Source organism: Mesoplodon mirus, assembly GCF_964341445.2.
Source record: "Mesoplodon mirus genome assembly, chromosome: 2".
Lineage (NCBI taxonomy): Eukaryota > Metazoa > Chordata > Mammalia > Artiodactyla > Ziphiidae > Mesoplodon > Mesoplodon mirus.
Window position 1 is genome coordinate 5,688,439 of NC_138977.1, and position 21,779 is coordinate 5,710,217.

Sequence of the window (21,779 nt, forward strand, 5' to 3'; positions counted from 1 at the left end):
TGAACCAGAATCACAGAGCAATTCCAAGTAAGATATTGTCCTTGCCCTGGAAGAGTTTATACATTTAAAAAGGAGATTGGAAAGAGATGCTCTGTTATCTAAAATAGAACATTTATTGTAGAAGTTCATTAAAGGAAGTGGGCGAAATAGGGATAGTGCTAGTAAATTGAGAAATGCTTCAAATTAGTCAAAAAAGCTTCATAAGAAATGGGTATACACATCTCTAATACTCTTATGCTATCCCTTTATATCCCTCTGGGTTTATGAAAGTCCCCAGTGTATGGCCTTTCCTTTGCTATCATCTTCTCAAATACTGATCTTTTCAGATTCTCTATGATCTACCCATTATTGGCATTTGCTTCCATTAAAGATATTCATTTCTTCATATTGGGTTGTGATTGAGATATATAATTTGTTATGGTGCCTCTCCTAGAGATTTTTCCTTTTTGATAGAGGGCAGAGACTGACTGAAATTGAGGAAATATATGTAAAATTAAGATGGGGTAGGATGTGTGTGTGTGTATATTGATTAGGATGTCTCTGAGATAATATCACATTTTTATTATTTTATGTTACTACTCTACCTCCCTGTATATAGGACACTTAACTTATGGTTCTATAAATAAATTGAAGCAATGAAATAAGAGAGTACATTTCTTCTGATTTTTCTCTAAATTTATATGAAATTAACTGGTCCATGGAGGACTCTATTAAATTAAAAGTTTCAGGAAAGAAGATATGTATATGAATAAGTATTAGAAAATTGGAAATGTAAAAATAGTTTGATTCATTTGGATGGCAGTATTAAATTGTATTTCTGAGAAATAAGTGGACCAATAAATCTGAAATCTCCTCCTCCTCATTAAAAAATTTTGTGCAGAAATCCCACATAACTACCATGAGACAGAAGAAATATGTGGGCATATACTGGCTAAACTTTTATTCTTCCAACCTATTTACCTTAAATACTTTCAGTAATTTTATTTACTTCACAATATCAAAACTAGCACCTTCATAATAATTTTGAATTCTCTTTTAAAGTGCTTATGTAACAGGGAGAGGAGGTTTTCTTTTGTTTTGGTACGTGCTATTCACAAATCTGATTTTGCTTTAAGCCTCCCTTAAAAAAGAAGTCAGTGTTCTTGAAGAGAAGAATCAGAAGAATGAACTTACTAGTTTTCTGATGGGCACACTGTATGTAATAAAAACACGAGAGCTTTACTGTGTGAGGAAGCCCATTAATTGAAGCCTCTCTCTATGCAGTGCTATCACTTCCTCATCTTGTTATAGTTAGATGAAAAGATATGATTTTAATACAGAATAGTGGGGCCATAAAGATGATTTACTTTCCTCTTTGTAACACTAAGCAGTATGATCAGTATGTACTTTTCCTGGATTAATATTCTTTTAACCTGCATTGATATTTCCAACAGACAGAGCGTTCTATGATTGGAGAGGAGTAGTGTCAAAAAGGTTTTCCTGTTTGGCTCGTGACTCCAGTTGGCCTAGTTTCTCTGGATCATCATCAGTATTTCAGGATTATTGTAGTGTAAGTATTTGTAAAACCGGACATAGAGTTGCATTACCATTTTTCTAGCAAATGATTGAATTCATTTTGATATAACATGTAAGATGTTACTATGGGCATATTTCATTCCTAAAATGATTCCCCATTGAAATTCATCTTTTTTTTCTGAAGCAGTGCTTTTGTTCTGTTGTCTTATTTTGTGTAAATCTTGCTGATCACCTTAACTCCTAAATCTGTATATTAGTTTTTGTTTGAAGAGTGGTAATAGCCAAAGTGATCATCACAATGGTTTGCCCTAAATGTGATAGTAACTATTTTTGTAATGGTACCTAGACTATCAAGAAAATACAGTGGAAGCCAGTGGAGAATAAAGATGTTTGTTAGGAGTGTGGCACTAAGAGGACTTAACAATCCAAGGACAATGTCACGACCACATACTAATGGTTTTGTGAGTGAGGGCTCTCCAAACTGGGGCGTGAGAATCTATGACATGAAGATGAAATCAGGACTTCACATTAAGTTCACCTGCTCATCAGGGCAAGTTCTGAGATGTCTCTATGTAAATACAGTAAGTCCCCTACATATGAACCTCCAAGTTGCGAACTTTCAAAGATGCGAATGTGTGTTCACATGTCCAATCACGTAAGTTAGTTCACGTGTCTGGCATACATTGTTATGTGTGTGCGTCCTGTGCGAGTGGTTGTGCTTTTGTGTACTTTATTGTATAGTACTGTGTAGATTCAGTAGTACAGTATGTTTATTTCAAGCCCAGGATGTCCAGAAGCAAGCGTAAAAGCAGCAGTATGTATTGTACTGTACTTTTCAAGGTACTGTACTATAAGATTAAAAATGTTTTCTTTATTTTTTGTGTTTTTTAATGTATTATTTGTGTGAAAAGTATTATAAACTATTACAGTACAGTAGTATATAGCTAACTGTGTTAGTTGGGTACCTAGGCTGACTTTGTTGGACTTATGAACAAATTGGACTTAGCGAACGTGCTCTCGGAACGGAACTTGTTCGGGTGTAGGTGACTTAACTGTAGTAGAAGCAACTCATGTGATTCTGAAATCTTTAGCAATGATTTCTTAAAAGGGTGCAAAATGCCATTTTATAATATTTGTGTCTCATGGTGTCTGTATAGATATCTTGATTTTTTACATCTCCTATGTGTTCTGCTCTGTATGTGAATGTGTCTGTCTCATTTTCCTTTTCTTTCCTCTTTTTATATCATGAATTATTTTTCTTTTCGACTTGTGATTTATATTAGTGTTCTTGGGCTGCCATAACAAAATACCACAGACTGGGTGGCTTAAACAACAGAGATTTGTTTCTCAAAGTCCTGAAGGCTGGAAGTCCAAAATCAAGGTGCCAGTACGGCTGTGTTCTCTTGGGGCCTCTCTCTCCTTGGCTAGCAGAAAGCTGCCTCCTTGCTGTGTCCTCACATGGCCTTTCCAGTGTGTGTTTCTAGTGTCTCCCTCTCTTCTTAGAAGGATACTGGTCATATTGGATTAGTGCCCTACCCATATGACCTCATTTAACCTAATTACCTCTAAGGTTCGCATCTCCAAATACAGTCACACTGGGGCTTAAGGAGTCATATGAATTGTGGGGAGACACAGTTCAGTCCATACACCATTAGACAGCTGATAACAATTATTTTTCTTATCTACTGGATAGTTCGTTATCTAGTATTTTTAAAAATCTTGAGTTTTCATATTTGTTCTGTAAACCAAAACTTTTGAATCACGTCGTATTTAACTTCTGCTGCTAAATTCTTTGTGAGTAAATATACTAAAACTAAATCATTGCATCCCTGTTTTAGATAAGGACATTATACAAACATTAATAAGGAAAATTATATGAATTTAGATGAGGAAATTATATGAATATTGTTTAGTGAAATTCAAAGTCTTCGTAATCTACTATTTTCAGAACATAGTAATTAATTACAGAATAGACAGTTACCTTCAGCTAATTGGATGTATATTGCTAATTCATACATGTCCTTAGCAAAAGTAACACCCATAGAAGGCTGTTTTCATTTTCATTTTCCAGTAAAGGTGAATAAATGAACTACTGCTTACCCTGTTTTACACTAATAATTTAGAGATTGCTCCTAGCTGTGTGAAGAAGTACATTTAAACATATTTCTTTGGGGAATAAGTTGGGCAAGAGTAGACATGACTGTGGAGAGCTCCAGATGCAAGACTGGGGAATTGCCCATGGGGGAATTAGGAGTACAAAGAGCTACTAACCATGGCTTTGGCATAATAGATGGTGCTTTGGGTATGTGTACCTGTCTAAAGAAATTTGGGGTGGACTAGAGTGGAGACTGGGTGAGTATTAATAGGCCTTTTGCCTCAGTCCAGTTAGAGGTTTATCTTATTCTTGCAAACCCACTATGTTGGGGGTGGGGTGTGAATGGGTAAGAGGGGATAAGATTCAAACCTTCAGACTTCTTTCCTGCAGCTCACTGCATCTTTAATTTTCACCATTGAAAGTCTTATTTATTTGTTTGTTTTTGTTTGTTTGTTTGTTTGTTTATTAAGGATTCCCCTTTCATTTATCCTTTAAAATAATAACAGTACTAGAAGGGATCAAATACCAAGTTCTAAGTTCATCTTTTTTGCCTTTTTTTTTTTTTTTTTTTTTCTTTTTGCGGTATGCGGGCCTCTCACTGTTGTGGCCTCCCCCGTTGCGGAGCACAGGCTCCGGATGCGCAGGCCCAGCGGCCATGGCTCACGGGCCCAGCCGCTCCGCGGCATATGGGATCCTCCCAGACCAGGGCACGAACCCGTATCCCCTGCATCGGCAGGCGGACTCTCAACCACTGCGCCACCAGGGAGGCCCTGCCATTTTTTTTTATTGTGGTAAAATACACATAACATAAAATTTACCATTTTAACATTTTAGGTGTACAGTTTGGTGGCGTTAAGTACACCCACGTTGCTGTGTAACTATTACCACCATCCATCTCCAGAACCTTTTTATCTTTCCAAACTAAAACTCTGTAACCAGTAAACACTAATTCCTTGTTCTTCCTTCCCCACCATCCTCTGGCAACAAGTATTTTACTTTTTCTTTTGTGGCTGGCTCATCTCACTTATGATGTCTTCAAGGTTCATCCATGCTGTAGCATGTGTCAAAATTTCCTTCTTTTTTTTTTTTTTTTTTGCGGTACGCGGGCCTCTCACTGTTGTGGCCTCTCCCGCTGCGTGGAGCACAGGCTCCGGATGCGCAGGCTCAGTGGCCAATGGCTCACGGGCCCAGCCGCTCTGCGGCATGTGGGATCCTCCCGGACCGGGGCACGAACCCGCGTCCCCTGAATCGGCAGGTGGACTCTCAACCACTGCGCCACCAGGGAAGCCCTTTCCTTCTTTTTTAAAAAGGCTGAATAATATTCTGTCGAATATATATGCCATATTTTGTTTACCCATTCATCTGTTGGTGGACACTTGGATTACTTCCATCATTTGGATATTGTGAATAATGCCACTATAAACAAGGGTGTAGAACTATTGTTTGAGCCCTTTCTTTTGCTTTTTTTTTTGGATATATACCCAGAAGTGGAATTGCTGGACCGTATTGTATTCCTATATTTAATGTTTTGAGGAATCATCATATTATTCTGCAGAGTGGTTGCACCATTTTACATTCCCTCTAGCAATGCACAAGTGCTCCAATCTCTCCACATTTTCATCAGCACTTATTATATTTCTGTTTTCTTAATAGCCATCCTAATGGGTGTGAAGTGTTAAGTAATCTTGATGTGAGTTTGTTCAATCAGGTCCAGAAGACAAAAGTAACTAGGAAAGTTGAGAATGTAGAAAGAAGTTTGCATTGTTAAAAGACGAAAGAAGACAGGGTGCAGAAAACCCTGTATTTGATTTTGTAGGAGAAGAGAAAAATATAACACATTTTGCTTTCAAAACACTCTCGATAGCTTAGCTACTCTTATCAAAATTTTAATTTGCTCAAATAACAAAGTCACTGTGGATATGATTTCTTTAGGCTAAAAGAAAATATCCCTTTTAAGCCAGAGTTTCTGTTTTCTTTTTGAAGTATTTTGAATCCTATATGTTTTTAGTTCTAATTAAATAATACAATAATGTTATATGTCTTTAGTTTTAATGTTTCATTTCTGCAACTGCAGACTTATCATATTAGAATTGTATTCGAATTCCCAGTTATTTTAAACAGCGGCATATAGCCCCCTAAAACTTCTTTACATGAAGTTAAAGAAACTGCATTCCTAAGAAAAAGTTACTAATTCTACTTTTTATGATCTCTGAAGTCCTGAGACATTTATAGCCTTAATTATCTTGAAAGATAATACTTATCTAAAGTAAGTGAGCACCTGTGAATATGATCCCTTGCATAACATAAAAATGTAGTATTACATTTCAATAATATAGGAAAGACCACCCGTCTCCAACTTTGTTGTTGCAATTTCATTTCATAACTCTTCTTTACAAGGTTTTCTAACTTTATGATAATGTATGAAGCACTCTGGAAACCCACAACCTGAAGGACTGTAGGTGTGAAAAACAACTCTGGTATTTATCAAAATTCTGAGATGCAAAAATTAGTATCAATAGTGCTCTTAAAAAAGCTAGGATAAAAGCAAATATTGACAGAACTTTGTGTAAGAAGTTAATTTCTAATATTTATGAACATACAGAGTAAAAACTTTTATTCATTAGTCATCAGTAAGGCAAAACTCTCCTCTGTGAGTGGCTAACCCACGACTCTGTTGCAGTGGCTCTGGGATCAGAATGTTCCCTGACGTGAACTCTGCCATTTGGTGACCCCTAGAATGAGGATGACATCTCATCAAGCAAGGGAGTGCCCAAGCATGCATGTTTGCGTACTTATTGTGGTGGTGACAGGGTTCAGGGATGCAGGAGCAGAGGGGAAAGAACAGTTGTGGTTGTCTGAATGGGAGAGCAGAGTGCATTTCAGGAAGTGAAAGAAGTTGAGTGTGGCAAAAGTATAGCATTCAAGAGGGCAAGTGGCAAGAAATGAAACGAAATTTAAGCAAGTTCCGTTGTCATGAAGTGCCTTCCTTGTAGGAAGACATTTGATCCCTTTATTTTCTTAATCTTGGATGGAAAGAATTTGCTTAACCTTGACACTAGGAAGTAGGGATTACGAGGAAATAGAACTTGATTTAATACCTAGTTGCATTATACATTGTTTCGTGTTTCAAAGAATGCACTATGAGTCCTCTGGGCATTTGGGCCTCCCTCCTTTCAAGGAGAACAAGTCCTATATGAGAGAAGAAACCAAGAGTCACTTGTCCTGTTTTTAAACATCCTTATAGATTCAGCTCATAAACAAAACAAAAACTTATTAGTTTTGCAGAAACATATTTTTAGAAATGAAAAAAGAAATTCCATATATAACATTATGCTTCACATTAGCTTAATTTTGACCATGAAATGGGTTGACTAGATTTTAATGAAATTTCTTATCACTCTTCTCTGGAGAATTATCTTGAGCCATTTTGGGAAAAGAAAACTGTAAGAATCTAGGGGGATATTCTTCTCTTAACTTGGAAATTTAGATATTTTTGTGTGATTCTTTACCAAATTGTGCTGTCAGAAGACTGGGCATTCACTTGATTTTAGTACATAATAAAAAATAGTAAATTACCTTTTAATATGTAAAATATCTTTTTTATTTTTTATGCTCATTTTTTTCTCCTCCATCACGCTTTCTTCTCTCTGCTCTTCTCCTTCCCTCCTCCACACATTTGAGACGTATTGTAATCATTTTCATATTCATGATTTTCTCCTCTTGTGGGTTGTTGCATTTGATAAAAAATGTCATCTGATTTGATTTTCTGATATTTTGAAGAATTAGCACAAATCATTATGACTATTAAATTTAAAATTTCTATTTATTCAAATGATTTCCTAAATATTAAAAAATCATTTTGGGTATCAATGAAATTACATTTTGAAAATTCTGTTCCTACAGAATTAGGCTTGGGTTTAATTTAAGCCTTGAGTTAACTACGTGACTATGATTTTTTGACATACTGAAGAGCATTCCAACAGTTTATTTACTCTTATCTGATCTTTTAATTTGTTTGTTTTGGTACTATTACAAGCAGTGATGTCTAATGCTGTACATTATCTTCAGACTTCACATTTTAATTTTGAAATGCATATGTATTTTCCTATGAAATATAAATTTTTGAACCTTTGTGAAAGAATGATATATTTATTTTGATATATACATGTATGTAAAACTATTATTTTTTTAACGTATATAGTTGCAGTTAAAACCCCACATTTTACTAGTTATATTGCCTTGCAGCAGTATTATCTGAGCCTGATATTTTTATATCATATATTTTATATGGGCCTAGGTATTTTATACTCATCATTTATTTTATTTTTATTAAATCTTTCCTTCTAGATAAAAATTTCTACTGTTGCCTTAGTTAAAGTACTTTTTGGGAAAAATAAAGAGGTACTCCATTGCAGAATTCCTTTAGCAATAAATGGGTTAAGATGTATAGACCAACAACAAATTGGTCAAGACATATATATTTAAAACTATTCTCACAAAGTTTTAAAAGAAAGCACTCTTGGTGATTGCAAGTTTTGGATTGTAATGTTACTTAGGCTCACCAATGTACCATCATTTAAACGGCTCACAATACCATTTACACTAAATAATATTCAAAATTGGAAGGTTAGGTAAATAAACAGGATAATTTTAAATTTGTATTTTTGGATCAATATATTTTTATAGAGAAAAATCTTGATATATACTTCTCTTTTCTTTTATTGTAAAAGAGCACTGGATTTTTAGTTTCATAAGTAACTTCACAATCTTTCTTTACTGTAGAAGCCAAAAGATTCAATCAAATTTTGTCAATCATGTTGCCCCTTTATTCTGAGATGTGCTCGTGTGGGAAAGGTATTTGAGGGACACTAGACCCATGGGCATTAGTAACAGTGCTCTTACTTCTAGTTTTATAATAATCTCCAGTCAACATGCGCATTCTTTCTGAGATAAGCTGGAGTGTGATTGTTACCAAAACCTGGATGAAAGAATGAAAAGCTGGATGCAGAGAACATTGGAGCAGATATTAGGTTAAAGGAGTGAACAGACTGTGCCTACCCTGGGGAATCCCCCCACCCCCACCCTTCTGGGAAGCTAGGTACGCTTGTTCTCTAGGAAAGGGAACATTAACTAAATTTCTTAAAAAGTAATGAAAGAGAACAAACTGTAAAAAGGCAGCCAAAAAAGGCAAACATCTGTTACTGAACATGTCTCACTTGACTTCCTTTTAATGTTCTTAGGAATAAATTTATAAACTAGGAAAGGTTCAGCACTAATTAGATTGTTTTCATCAAACAAAATGCACCAGACATGGATGTTGAATATGAATGAAAACTTCAGTAGTAATAATAAGTAGGCATAGAAAGTGCCAGGAGACATAGAAGGTGCCAGGAGACATAAACATCCTGGGTTATGGCCACAGGCTTTGGATAATGCTATGGATGTTAATATTGCATTGACTTAGATTTGTTGTGATATGCTTTTTTAAACGATCAGAAAAAAGTGTCGGAAAAGTCAAGTGTATTCATTAAACAGTAGATGGATTAGGTGCAAAATTTTCTCTTCAATTATACACATTTAGGCTAATGAGATGTTAGAATGAATTGGAATAACAAACACAGAGGTACTCAAAGGCAAAGTTCTTTAGTAAGAGCAGCAGCAGTGGTGATAGTTGTAGCTTGTCGTAGGTGTGGAGAGATCCATGCTTTATTCAAAACTCTTGGGACCAGCCATATTTGGGAATCAGAAAATTCCAACCTTTAGAGAGGTAAGAAGAAAAGTAGATCTGTAATCAAACCTGTAATCAAAGCATGGTAGTATTCTGTAGTAAAGCATAAGAATACTCTCATTATGTGGGAGATGCAGGCTACTATATAGGTCATTTGTTGGTTGGTTCAGGTCAGGTTTTGCCACCAAAGGTTAGGTGAGTTAAATTCTCCCCTCAGTATGTGTTATGCAATATTTGTTGGTTTTCAACGCTTTCTGGATTTCTGAGTTACAAATAAGGAATCATAGGCTTATAGTAGTAATAGTGATAGCAAAAGTAATAGTAGTGGTGGTCATAGTAGATAAAGGTGATGGGGAAGATAAGGAGCTAAGGACAGACACACACACACACACACACAAATATATATACACACTGTGAAAATAAATAAAGGGAACCTCATTTAAAATGGAGCCATGCAGCCTGAGGGGGAACTCTCACGTGTATACCACTCTTTGCACTTGCATAACCAGCAGGAAGAAGGAAGGTATGAATTGTTTTGACAAGGGAAGACATTAATCACAGGGGAATTTTATCTCCTGCTCTTCAGAAAAAGAAGGAAGGTCCCCCACAACCTCAAGCTCTTACTCTTCTCCAATGAACTTTGGTTCAAAACAGCCCTTCTTAATTTCCTCCTAACACCTACTCAAAAGCAAGACCCCTCTCCTTTATTCTTCAGACTTGCCTGTGATTCACCGTAGCTTGTCTGTCCCAAATTGCAATTCTCTGCTATTCCCAAATAAACCCATTTTGTGGGTAAAATAACTGGCTATTTTATTTTTAAGGCTGAAAACATACACATACACACACACATTATTAGTTCTATAAGGAAAATACCATAATCGTATATTCACTGTTCTTGATACTTGATGCAAGACATGTCCTGGAATTAATTGCAGAATGTCCATGTTTATGTGATTCCCAGTAGCAGAATCAGGCAGATGTGATTATATATCTCTGATAGATGCTACTCCCTGTGATTGCTCTTCCCTGAACTCCACCTAAAGGAGCACCACTACTTTTATTTTTTCATAGTGCATCATGAATCTCTTTACTGGTTTATTACTGGCCTTCCTCACTAAATGTAGGTTCCATAAGGCTGAGGACATTTTAGATCACCAGTGCAACCCCAGTGCCTAGAATGGTTCCTGTCATAAACTAGAGGTTTAGAAAATATTTGTTGAATAAATGAATAATAGACTATTTGACATTTCCCCAAGTGGAACACATAAGAGACCCAAGGTGCCAAAGCAGTGAAAAACACAACCATGATAATATTATTAGGAAGAGGAAAAAGAAAAAACGATGATTTAAGAATGTTGCATAAATTTTTCTCTAATTTTTTTTTTTTTTTTTTTTTCTGTATTGACTGAAAGAGTTGTACGAGCCTTAATTCTTTGTCCTGAAGTGGACTTTTTGGCCCATTCCTCTTCTCTGGAATCCGTGGCCATTCTTATTTTGTCACGCAGTTCTCCTGTTGGGTTCTTTTTTTCTTTTTTCTAACCTCCTCCAACAGTCTCATTAGAAGATCCCTTTGAGTCTGCAGACAGGATGGGTTTCATTGGCTGTCTGGAGAGGACCAAACAAATCCATCCCAAGGGCACAAACTCAAAACTCTGAGTTGTAGGAGATCTGGTGATGAAGACTATGTTGCAGATGGTGAGATCTGGTGGGTAGTAATCAGGAGGCCACACACACTCCCATTCAGTTGTTGTGTTAGGAGGGTATCAGAGGATGACGATCCTCTCAGCCACACAAGGCTGCTTCAGGGTTCTGTCTGCAGTGATTGATTCCTTATCTCACTCCAGTTGTATCCTTGAACCAGACACATAGGACAACTTTTTTTTTTTTTTTTGCGGTACGCGGGCCTCTCACTGTTGTGGCCTCTCCCGTTGTGGACAGAGCACAGGCTCCGGATGCACAGGCTCAGTGGCCATGGCTCACGGGCCCAGCTGCTCCGCGGCATGTGGGATCTTCCCGGACCGGGGCATGAACCCATGTCCCCTGCATCGGCAGGCGGACTCTCAAGCACTGCGCCACCAGGGAAGCCCTAGGACAACTTTTAAACTCAAATTATTTTAGGTCTTTGTGTTCTTCCTTCTCTGTTCTCCCTATACTGTTACCACATAATTATGACCATCCTATAAAGCCTTTAACATCTGCTTTTTACCACATGTTAAAATAATTTTTATAAATATGCTCGTAATACCTATATTTTGAAAGAAACCCAGATGAGCCAAAAATGAGAAAATCAACCATAGTTATTATAGCAACAATGCTTTATAACCTTATTTTTTTCACTCAAAAATATATTCTGAGCATCTTTTCTTATTAACATATTTTCTTTAATATTAAATAACTCATTTTTGGTTATCTTGGCAATTGACAATGCTTTAATGGAATGCAGTGCATTATATTTGTAGTTAAATGTTGGTGCATATTCTAAATTTCCTTAGGATAAATTCCTTGTAGTGGAGTTGCTGTTATGCTTCCCCCTTTTGCTTTGTTTTTTATTATATATTGTTAATTTGTCCTCCAAAGAAGAGTTGGTTTTAGATTTTCACATAGATTTCCACTGCTTCTTATTCCTCAAAAACAAAAGTACACAAAGAAAAAGCAAACCAATAACCAACTAAAATTAGATAATTCTCTGCAGGTTTAGGTAGGCCCTTCCAACTCCACGGGTCACTAGCATTGTTATCATCCAGGAACTTTTTAAAAATTTAGCTTTCAGGACCCACCCTAAATGTATTGAATCAGAATCTGTACTTGAATAAGATCAGTAGTGATTTATAAGCATATAAAAGTTTGAGAAACACTGTTTTAGACAATTCCCCATAATATTTTGCCTTTTAAGTGAGCTTTTGATAAGTAGTGACAGTCTATACAATGTAATTTTTTTCCTGACAAATACCTGAAGTACATATACTCTATGCTGAATTTAGTCATGTGGTGGGATAGGAATGTGGTTTATTGTGAACGTTGACGAGTGAGATTATAACCGATCAAAGATATCAGAAACACACTTTCAAATAATGAAATAGAACTACAGTGAATGTCAAAATTGGCCTGGGAAAATATGCCAGCTATTTTGATAATAGAGCTTTCACCCAAATAAAATAATCTGGACAATTTCAATAAGCTGATATATCATCCAAGTATATCCTGAGTCTCTAGGAATTAGATCTTAGTGATTTATAAGAACATAAAGTTTGATAAACACTGTTTTATGTAATTCCCCATAAACATGCTCCAAACAAGGAGAAATAGTCAAGTTGTAGTTAGGGGGCTGGGGCAGCTTTTGACCACCCCCACCATGCATCTGATTGGCTGTTCTAAATCCCATTATGATTAAGTCCTACTGACTCCCTACAAAATCATTGGAGGTTTTCTAAAAGAAATGAGTGGAAAACAAAATTGCTGAGTGCCAATCAATTAAAAATCTAATGTAAACTCTAATGCTCCCTTTGTTCACTGTATTCTGACTCTTTTCATAGATTAAAAATCTTCTACCTGTATTACCAGTTTCACCTTCTGGATAGAGTAGTGTATTGAGTCTGAATCCCAGTCACCTTCTACTTGTGTAATCAAGGTAAAGATATTAAACTTCTCAACTTCCTAAGGAAAAGTGAGAATTAAAGTATCTATTTTGCAGAGTCTTGGTGAAGATTGAAGAACATGAACATAAAGCAGATAGTAGGTTCTAATTATTAGTTATAACAATTTATTAGTTCTGGGATGCAGTTCCAGATCTAGCACATAGTATATAAATCTTATGATGATAACCAAACTCACTATTTACAATGGTCTTACAGTTAAATAAATCCCAAACAAATGCACGAATGAAAAGGATTGAATTCAAAAGTTTAAAATTCTATCCAGTTTATAACCGAATTGTTTAATAATAAATTAATTACCTGGGAGGGTATGTTAAATACAAAGGGGGAAACATATTCAAAATCAAATAAGCACCTTACATTCATTTGAACATCAACTTCAATATCAGTATGAACACAAGCACATTAAAATGTCCCCAAATTGTAAAGCATGAACTCATTTTTTCATTTTGTTGTTTTAATTCTAGCTGATAAGAAAAATTAATCCTATGTATTTATAGATTCATACACTTAAAATTTCAGAATAAGACAACTCATTCCTGGCAGCAGCTGTTCCGTTGCTTGGCATTCTTGAATTTTGAAGTTTCCAAGAACACACACAAACCACAGGAGAGATTTGGAGCCATGTAACCTCCTAGTAAGTTTTGATATATTGAATACTTGGGAAACCCATAGATTCCCAAGATCTTTTCATTCTTTTCTTCCTCGGGGGACAGACACTCATCTTAAACTCAAGGAATTTTTCTACCACACTATTTTTAAAAGTTGTATTGTTTTATGTATCAATTATACAAAACAGTGTATTATTCATATACGTATCTATTTATAGCTCTATATCTTAAAGAATAACACTAAAACAAATACCTGTAAAACGTAGGGAACAGAACTCAATGTTTTTCTTTCCCTTCATATCCTGAAGAAACCAGTCTCCTTAATTTTATGTTAATTGTTCCCTTGCTTTTCTTTATAATTTAGCACATCTATACACATCTCTGTTTAGTATTTTGCTTACTTTTACTTGTTTTTCACTTTATGTGTGTAGAATTATAATGTCTTCTCTCTCTCCTTGCCCAGAAATGTATTTTTTAAAAAAATAAATTTACTTATTTATTTATTTTTGGCTGAGTTGGGTCTTTGTTGCTGCACGTGGGCTTTCTCTAGTTGCGGTGAGCGGGGGCTACTCTTCGTTATGGTGCGCGGGCTTCTTATTGCTGGCTTCTCGTTGCGGAGCACGGGCTCTAGGCACGTGGGCTTCAGTAGCTGTAGTACGCGGACTCTAGAGCTGCAGGCTCAGTAGTTGTGGTGCACGGGCTTAGTTGCTCCGCGGCACGTGGGATCTTCCCGGACCAGGGCTCGAACCCGTGTGCCCTGCATTGGCAGGCGGATTCTTAACCACTGCGCCACCAGGGAGGTCCCAGCAATGTATTTTTGAGAGCCATCAGTCTTCATAAATGTTGATCTGTGGCCCCGTGGTTCATTCATTTTCATGGATGCACAACATCCCATGAATGAATACACTACAGTTTGATTATCCTTTCTATTGCTGAGAGATATTTGCCTTTTTAAAAAGTTATGTCCTATTATGAACAATTCTGCTACATTCTTCTACAAGTGTTAGGTGCAAGAGTTTCTCTAGGGTAAGAATTCCCAGCATCAATATGAACCTGCATCCTGTTGCATCGAGAATGGGTTATATAGATGCCAGAATATTCATCCCTTCAACCTGGGAGGAAGGTGGACAGGGCCTGGACAGTAGGAACTCCATAACTGATTATTAACTGCCTGAATAATTGATTGCCTCTAGCCACAAGCAGCCTAGAGTAGACTGGCTGTGCTGGCCAGTGGGCGTGTGTTCAGTGTTACCAGGCAATATAGAGAACAGTTTTCCACTCCTAGAAACAGTTTATGAGAGTCTGCTTTGCTTCATATGCTTGGTAACACTTAATAATATGTCAAAATTTTAACCTTTTCCAATTTGGAAGATATGAAGTATTTCTTTGCGATTTTAATTTGCATTTCCCTAATGACAAATGAGGCTGAGAATTTTTTTTCACATATTTCTAGGCCACCATTATTTCTTTTTTGTGAACATCATGCAGTTGTATTTTCAAAAATGTATTTAGATGCATTTATATCCCTTCTGTTCTGTGCTCTCTATTTGTTCTTTCTATTTTGTCCTTTTTTTCTCTTTTGCTCCTTTGTCTTTTTTGGAAATTGATTGACATACTTTCCCCTCTTGTTCCATTTTTCCTAGTACTAGTTTTCCTTGTACTAGTTTTATACTAGTACATTGTACAAACTAGCATTTTACTAGTTTTCCTTGTACTCGTTTGACCTTTATGTTCTTTTTTTACTTTTTATAAGTGGTTAACCTATGGATTTTAATACATACTTTTAACTTAAAGTATACTTATCCTTTTCCCACCTCATACAGAAATCTTATATTGTCTTAACTACCAGAGTTTAATTCTCTTATTATTTTCACTATTTTTAACTTCACAAATTAGAAACCATTATTTTGTTTTTTACCTCCTTGTCTGTTTAGGTTTACCTACATGCTTACCAATTTTTTTTTTACCTGACCTTATATCTAGCATCACAGGCTATAGGATGATTTTCCTTCTTGAATTACATCCTTTAGAAGTACCTTTAGTAAGGGTCAGATGGCAGAAAACTTCTGTTTATATTTATTTTTTCCTCCTCACTAATACATTCTCAGAATCTTGAAGTTATCTTTCCCCTGTTTTCTGATTGCCACTGTTGCTGTTGAAAAATCAGATGTTTGTCCAGTTGTCTTTCCTTTGTGAGTAATCTCTCTTCTCTACTTCTAAGGACTTCTTTTCATTGTTCTGCTGTTTTATTATGAGATGTGTAAATGTGGTTTTCTTTCTATTTATTCTGCTTCGTTTCTGTTTGGCTTCCTAACTATGAAAGTCAGTGTCTTTCAGCACTCTGGAAAAAAATCTCTGTTACTATCTCTTTAAATGATTTTTTTCTTCCATTTTTTTTCTTTATAAGCTCTGATTAAAACTTTTTATAAAACTCTCCTTACACATATGTTGTCTTCCATTTAATTGTCACTCTTTGTCTTTTTTTCCACTTTTTCATATTTGCCATCTCTTTGTCTCTTATTGCTATATCCTGGGTCTTATTTTCCCTCCTGATTCCTCTTTTATGTGTTTTCTTTTTGTGTGTCCATTCTTTTTTTTTTTTTTTTTTGCTACTCATTGAGTTTCCAATTATTCCAATTATTATATTTTTCATTTTTAGAATGTCTAGATGTTACTTTTCAAATCAGCTTGGTCAGCTTTGAAAATTTTTGGTTACTTTAATATATTTCTGTAAACATATAGAAATGGAAACTCACTCTTATTTTATATTCTGTATACCTTAGTTTCAGTACTGGAGTCTTTGAGTTTCTGAATGTGTAGTTTGTTGTTTCTTCTGATGCTTTGATTGCTTATTTTCTTATGTTTGATGATTTTCTGACTGTGAGCTCATTTTTCGTGGTATTTTATTGTGAGAATTCTTTGAAACCTGAATTTAAACTGCATTCTTCTAAAAATGATTGATATTAGCTTTTACTGGGTACTCTTTTAGTGCACTACCAACCTGGGACCACTTTATTCTTAAATTTTTGCTTTTCTTTGGCAGGGGTTGTTTAGGGAACTGCCTATAGTGTGAAGTCAGGCCCTAAATCCATATGAATGAAATCTTATCCTGAAAAGTTTCTAGGAGTGACTTCTTCTCCTCTCCACACAGAGGCAAGGCCATGGCAGACAAGTGGTCTCATGGTATCTCTTTCTCTTTCTGTTTCTACTTCTTTCTTTCTCTCCCCAGGGGAATTTTAAAATCCTGGTTTATGTTCTAAGGACATTGCACTTCCAGTACCTAGGTTTTATGAGAGGTGTTCTCAGCTCTGATATTCCTTCATGCTCTGGGTTCCAGTGTTTGTCTCCCAACTGCAGGGCACGGGGCTCATTTAAACCCAGGCTCTAGGTTGTCTAAAATTTCCATGCCATCCCCGAGGCTAAGACAGGCTCCAGAACTCATACAACAGTAAATTCAACATTCTCGTTGTTTTCTACCAGAAAAGAATTCTATTACTTTCCTTTCATTTCAGCTATGCATTAAAATATATTTGATTTTTCATTTTAGAATATGTGTTAGTATTATGCTGTGATTTGTTGCTATGAACATGCTACTGGAAGCAACAGCCCTGTTATATCTTTTACAAATAGGTTCCAACCCTCAGAGGGACTTATACTGGGATGTAAACTTCTCTATCCAGCTCCCTCTTTCTCATCAGTCTTCGTATTGCCTCCTATGTGATCCTTAAATTGCTAAATATCAAAGAGTTTTGATTTCCCTTGGAGGTTAAAGAAATTTTATCTAGTGACTGGTAAAGGAAAAACCTATGTTTTGTTGGGCCACCTCCCTCATTCTTTCCTAATTTGAAAGTTGAATGGCTTTTTGAGGCCATGGCTATTACAGAGTGACCAGCATTACCTATGGTATTCCCTCCTCTTCTCTTAAGAAATGTAAAAGAAATACCACACTCGAGAACACCTTCACGATGGGGCTTCTGTGGCTCCACAAGAAGATTTTGAGAAACTATGGGTTTCCTGGTCCTATCACAACTTCCTGGGTGTGGCTCTATGGCTGGAAAACCCTTCTGTGGTTTGTATGTGTTCTTAGAAGCTCTAAAATACAACAATGTAAAGATAATGACTTGTGAAAAATTCCAAAATGATGTGTTTGGTGCCTTCTGGTTCTGCATGTGTGCAAGTTACTGACAGTTTTCTTTTTAAAACATTTCTTATACAAGAAGCAGTAGCAGTACAAGGAATGCAACTCACTGCTATTTCACAGAATGTGCTGGTGACATGACTCACTTCTCCTGGGGAAACACAAGTTTCAAGCCTGGCAGAAAAAGCTTTTCAGTTTATTTCACATGTTTTAACGTGTAATTTTTTATTTTATATGTATATGCTATCAGTGATTTTCTCTTCACAGTTATCTATTTTTAAAGAAACCTTTCATTTACCTTGAATGGTGTGTTTATATATGCTTCTGGTAGGGTCACAAAGCTGTTTAAAACTATGAAAATTTCTTGCTACTTAGAAAATCCCCTTTAACCACATTTTAGGGTAAGTATTGGAGGTGTAATGTGCCAATTATAGATTACCTTGTTATTGCAAACATATTGCAGAATTTCACACTAATAGTAGTAATATAGAAGTACGGCTAGCACTATGATGTGAAATGAAAGGCTTTCTTCCATATTTCATCTCTGGTTAATCAATGCAAGAATTTAATCATCAAACTAGGAGAGAAATTAGCAGCATTGTCAAAAGGAAAAAATAAATTCCAGATGAGATTTGGAAAGAAGGGGGAATTGGTGGATTAGGTAGCTGCTTCTAAAAAGAAGCTTGAGATGTAATATTATGTGAATTATCAGAAGTTGGTGCCAGTTGAGTTGTGGGATTTGAGAAAATATGTGGGAGAAAGGAGTCTGAAAAAGGTTTAAAATAAATTCACACAGGTTGTTAAAAAAATTGGAAAATTTTGACATGAGTATTTAATAAGTGACTTACATCATTATCCAAGTATTTAGAATTTGTCGCTTCCAATGCATTGTCATGGAAAGAGTAGGATCTTGAAGAAGTCTAGAGAAGCAGCTGGCAGCTGTGGAAAGAAGAAACATTTTGAGAGAGAATGGAATTGAAACATCAAGGCAGAATGGACTTGAGATTTTAATATATAAGTATGGAGAAAACTAAGACTTAGAAAAAAAACCCCAGGACCCCTTAAAGAAAAGGACTGCTATTGACTTCACAGAAAGGTGACCAAACTCCCCCCCCAACCACCGGTTTCTAATTATGGTAGGTAGGAAGAAAAAGATACAACAGAGGTAACTGGAAAAATATCATAGAACATTTTATTAAGAAAAATCCTCAAGAATGTTTGTCTGAGACTGTTTTGCTTAGTGGCCTTGATATTTGACACCTTTCATGATGCAGAATATGCCCATCTCAGTTAGTCTGGCCAAGAAGGAAGCAGTTACAAAAATTTAGTTGGCAAGTGTAAATAGTAGTATCACATAAGGACAGTGTGTTCCAACCAAGCACTTTGTTGTGTGCAAAAGTATGGACTACATAGGTTAAAAAATAATTTTTGTAGCCATGAGTATTTTTTCTAGCCATGAATATGTGTCATGGAACATCTTGAGAGCAATATTTAAAATATAGGTGCTTCTTCATGTTTTATTATCACCTACATGTTGCACATAAGTTTTAAAAAGTACAGTATTATTATTATTATTATTTTTTATGGTATGTGGACCTCTCACTGTTGTGGCCTTTCCCATTGCAGAGCACAGGCTCTGGACTTGCAGGCTCAGCGGCCATGGCTCATGGGCCCAGCCGCTCCGCGGCATGTGGGATCTTCCCAGGCCGGAGCACGAACCCGTGTCCCCTGCATCGGCAGGTGGACTCTCAACCACTGCGCAACCAGGGAAGCCCTACAGTATTTTTGAGAGTGAATGCTTTGAAAAAGAAAACATGATCAGGGAATTCTAAAAGTAACAGTTGAGAGATGATGCAAATTAATTCTCAAGGTTATTCTTGCATTCTAACATAACGGTAGAAGTTAAACTTCAGTCTTAAAAAATGAATGGCATGAAATACAAGTTTACATATACAAGTCAGACTGCATCTGAGAGAGCACTCACTATAGGACAGAGTGAAACTTGTATTTAAAACAATCACTCTGTGTCTTAAAACTGAGTATTTTTGCAATACAAATAAAAATTTCTTCCACATTTCATCTTTACACTTACTCTTTATATATCCTGAGATTTTATAGAAGAGACTTCTTTGGCTTCAGTTGCCAAATAGTGGTTAAATACATATTAGCAACTTTATGTTTTTAAATAAATAAATTTATTTATTTATTTATTTGTTTGTTTGTTTGTTTATTTTTGGCTGCGTTGGGTCTTCATTGCTGTGCATGGACTTTCTCTAGTTGTCGCGAGCGGGGCTGCTCTTGGTTGCGGTGCATGGGCTTTTCATTGCGGTGGCTTCTCGTTGCGGAGTGTGGGCTCTAGGCATGCGGGCTTCAGTAGTTGTGGCATGAGGGCTCTAGAGCGCAGGCTCTGTAGTTATGGCGCATGGGCTTAGTTGCTCTGTGGCATGTGGGATCTTCCCGGACCAGGGATTGAACCCATGTCCCCTGCATTGGTAGGCAGATTCTTTTTAAAAAAAATTAATTAAGTTATTTTATTTTTGGCTGCATTGGGTCTTCATTTCTGCGGGCAGGCCTTCTCTTGTTGCGGTGAGCAGGGGCTACTCTTTGTTGCAGTGTGTGGGCTTCTCATTGCGGTGGCTTCTCTTGTTGCAGAGCACGGGCTGTAGGCATGAGGGCTTCAGTAGTTGTGGCTCATGGGCTCTAGAGCGCAGGCTCCGTAGTTGTGGCACGTGGGCTTAGTTGCTCCACGGCACGTGGGATCTTCCCAGACCGGGGCTCAAACCCATGTCCCCTGCATTGGCAGGCAGATTCTTAAGCACTGCACCACAAGGGAAGCCCTGGTGGGCACATTCTTAACCACTGTGCCACCAGGGAAGTCCCTATTGACAACTTTAAAGCAAAAGTAAAATAAGTATTTTCGTTGTGGTATCAGGAGCACATCAATAGCCGAGGCACTTTCCGGCACCGACTTCTTATAGAGTCTGAGAGGGAAGACAACACCAACAATCCAAAATCCGTTAACCTTTACTCATTGTTAAGATTACCTCAAATTCCTCTTATCTGAGGCCATTTTTTCAAAAGCTATTTTGGGCAAAATAATTGTCATAGCAGATTATAAAATGGATATGCAATGCCTCTAGGTATCAGTTTAACCTTTGGATTACACCGAATGACCAGAAAGGGAATGACCCAGTTATTTTGAGATCTTGGAGAATCATCCTCCTAAGTTGTTCTTTCAACTGTTGACTGACATTGAAGGACTGTGTAAAAGATCCATAGTAAACTCTCAAGTGTCATTGTTGAAGAGATGCTGTTGAAACTGACCATTACACTATCCCAGGCATCTTTTGAAGGACTCATGGAAGAAATTTTTCACAGAAAATAAGTTTACTTCTCTTATAGACATTGTGAATGTTAGAACTACTGTGTTTTCTTTGTTACTTTGTGTTTAGTTTGCCAGGCCTGCCATAATACAATAGTATAGACTGGGCGGCTGACACAACGGAAATTAATTTTCTCACAGTTCTAGGGCAAAGTTGGTTTTTCCTGAGGCTTCTCTTCTTGGCTTATAGATGGCTGCTTCTTGCTGTGTCCTCACATGGCCTTTTCTTTGTGCAGACATGCCCCTGTCATCTCTTCTTCTTCTTATAAGGTCACCAGTCCTATTGGATTAGAGCCTCACCCTTATGACCTCATTTAACCTTAATTACCTCTTGAAAGGCCTTATCTCCAAATATAGTCACATTTGGGGATTAGGGCTTCAACATATGACTTTTAGCGGAACACAGTTCAGTCTGTAACACTTTGATAGCTGGGAATTTGAAAGGCAGATCTGTGTAACACAGTAAGCAGTATCAGAAAACACTTGACATTATTTTTCTATCCGTATTTTCCCTTTAACTTGATATTATTTTTTTTCTTTTTTCATACATACTATATTTTTTGTAAGCTACCTTAAAACTTTTTATAAGACAGAGGGCAAATAAGTAATTAAATAAATAAATTCTTATCTGTAGTAGATTTTTATGGATATTTGCTC

General features: G+C 36.5%; 1 protein-coding gene across 1 annotated transcript in view; it reads left to right on the forward strand.

Annotated features, from left to right (window-relative positions):
* Positions 1-21,779, forward strand: part of IQCM (IQ motif containing M) — a gene marked incomplete at both ends in the record, with an annotated part of 428,042 nt that overhangs the window by 166,029 nt on the left and 240,234 nt on the right. The window contains one exon of the mRNA XM_082611212.1: positions 1,434-1,549. Coding sequence (XP_082467338.1) covers positions 1,434-1,549 — 116 coding nt within the window. The remainder of the gene's footprint in view (positions 1-1,433; positions 1,550-21,779) is intronic.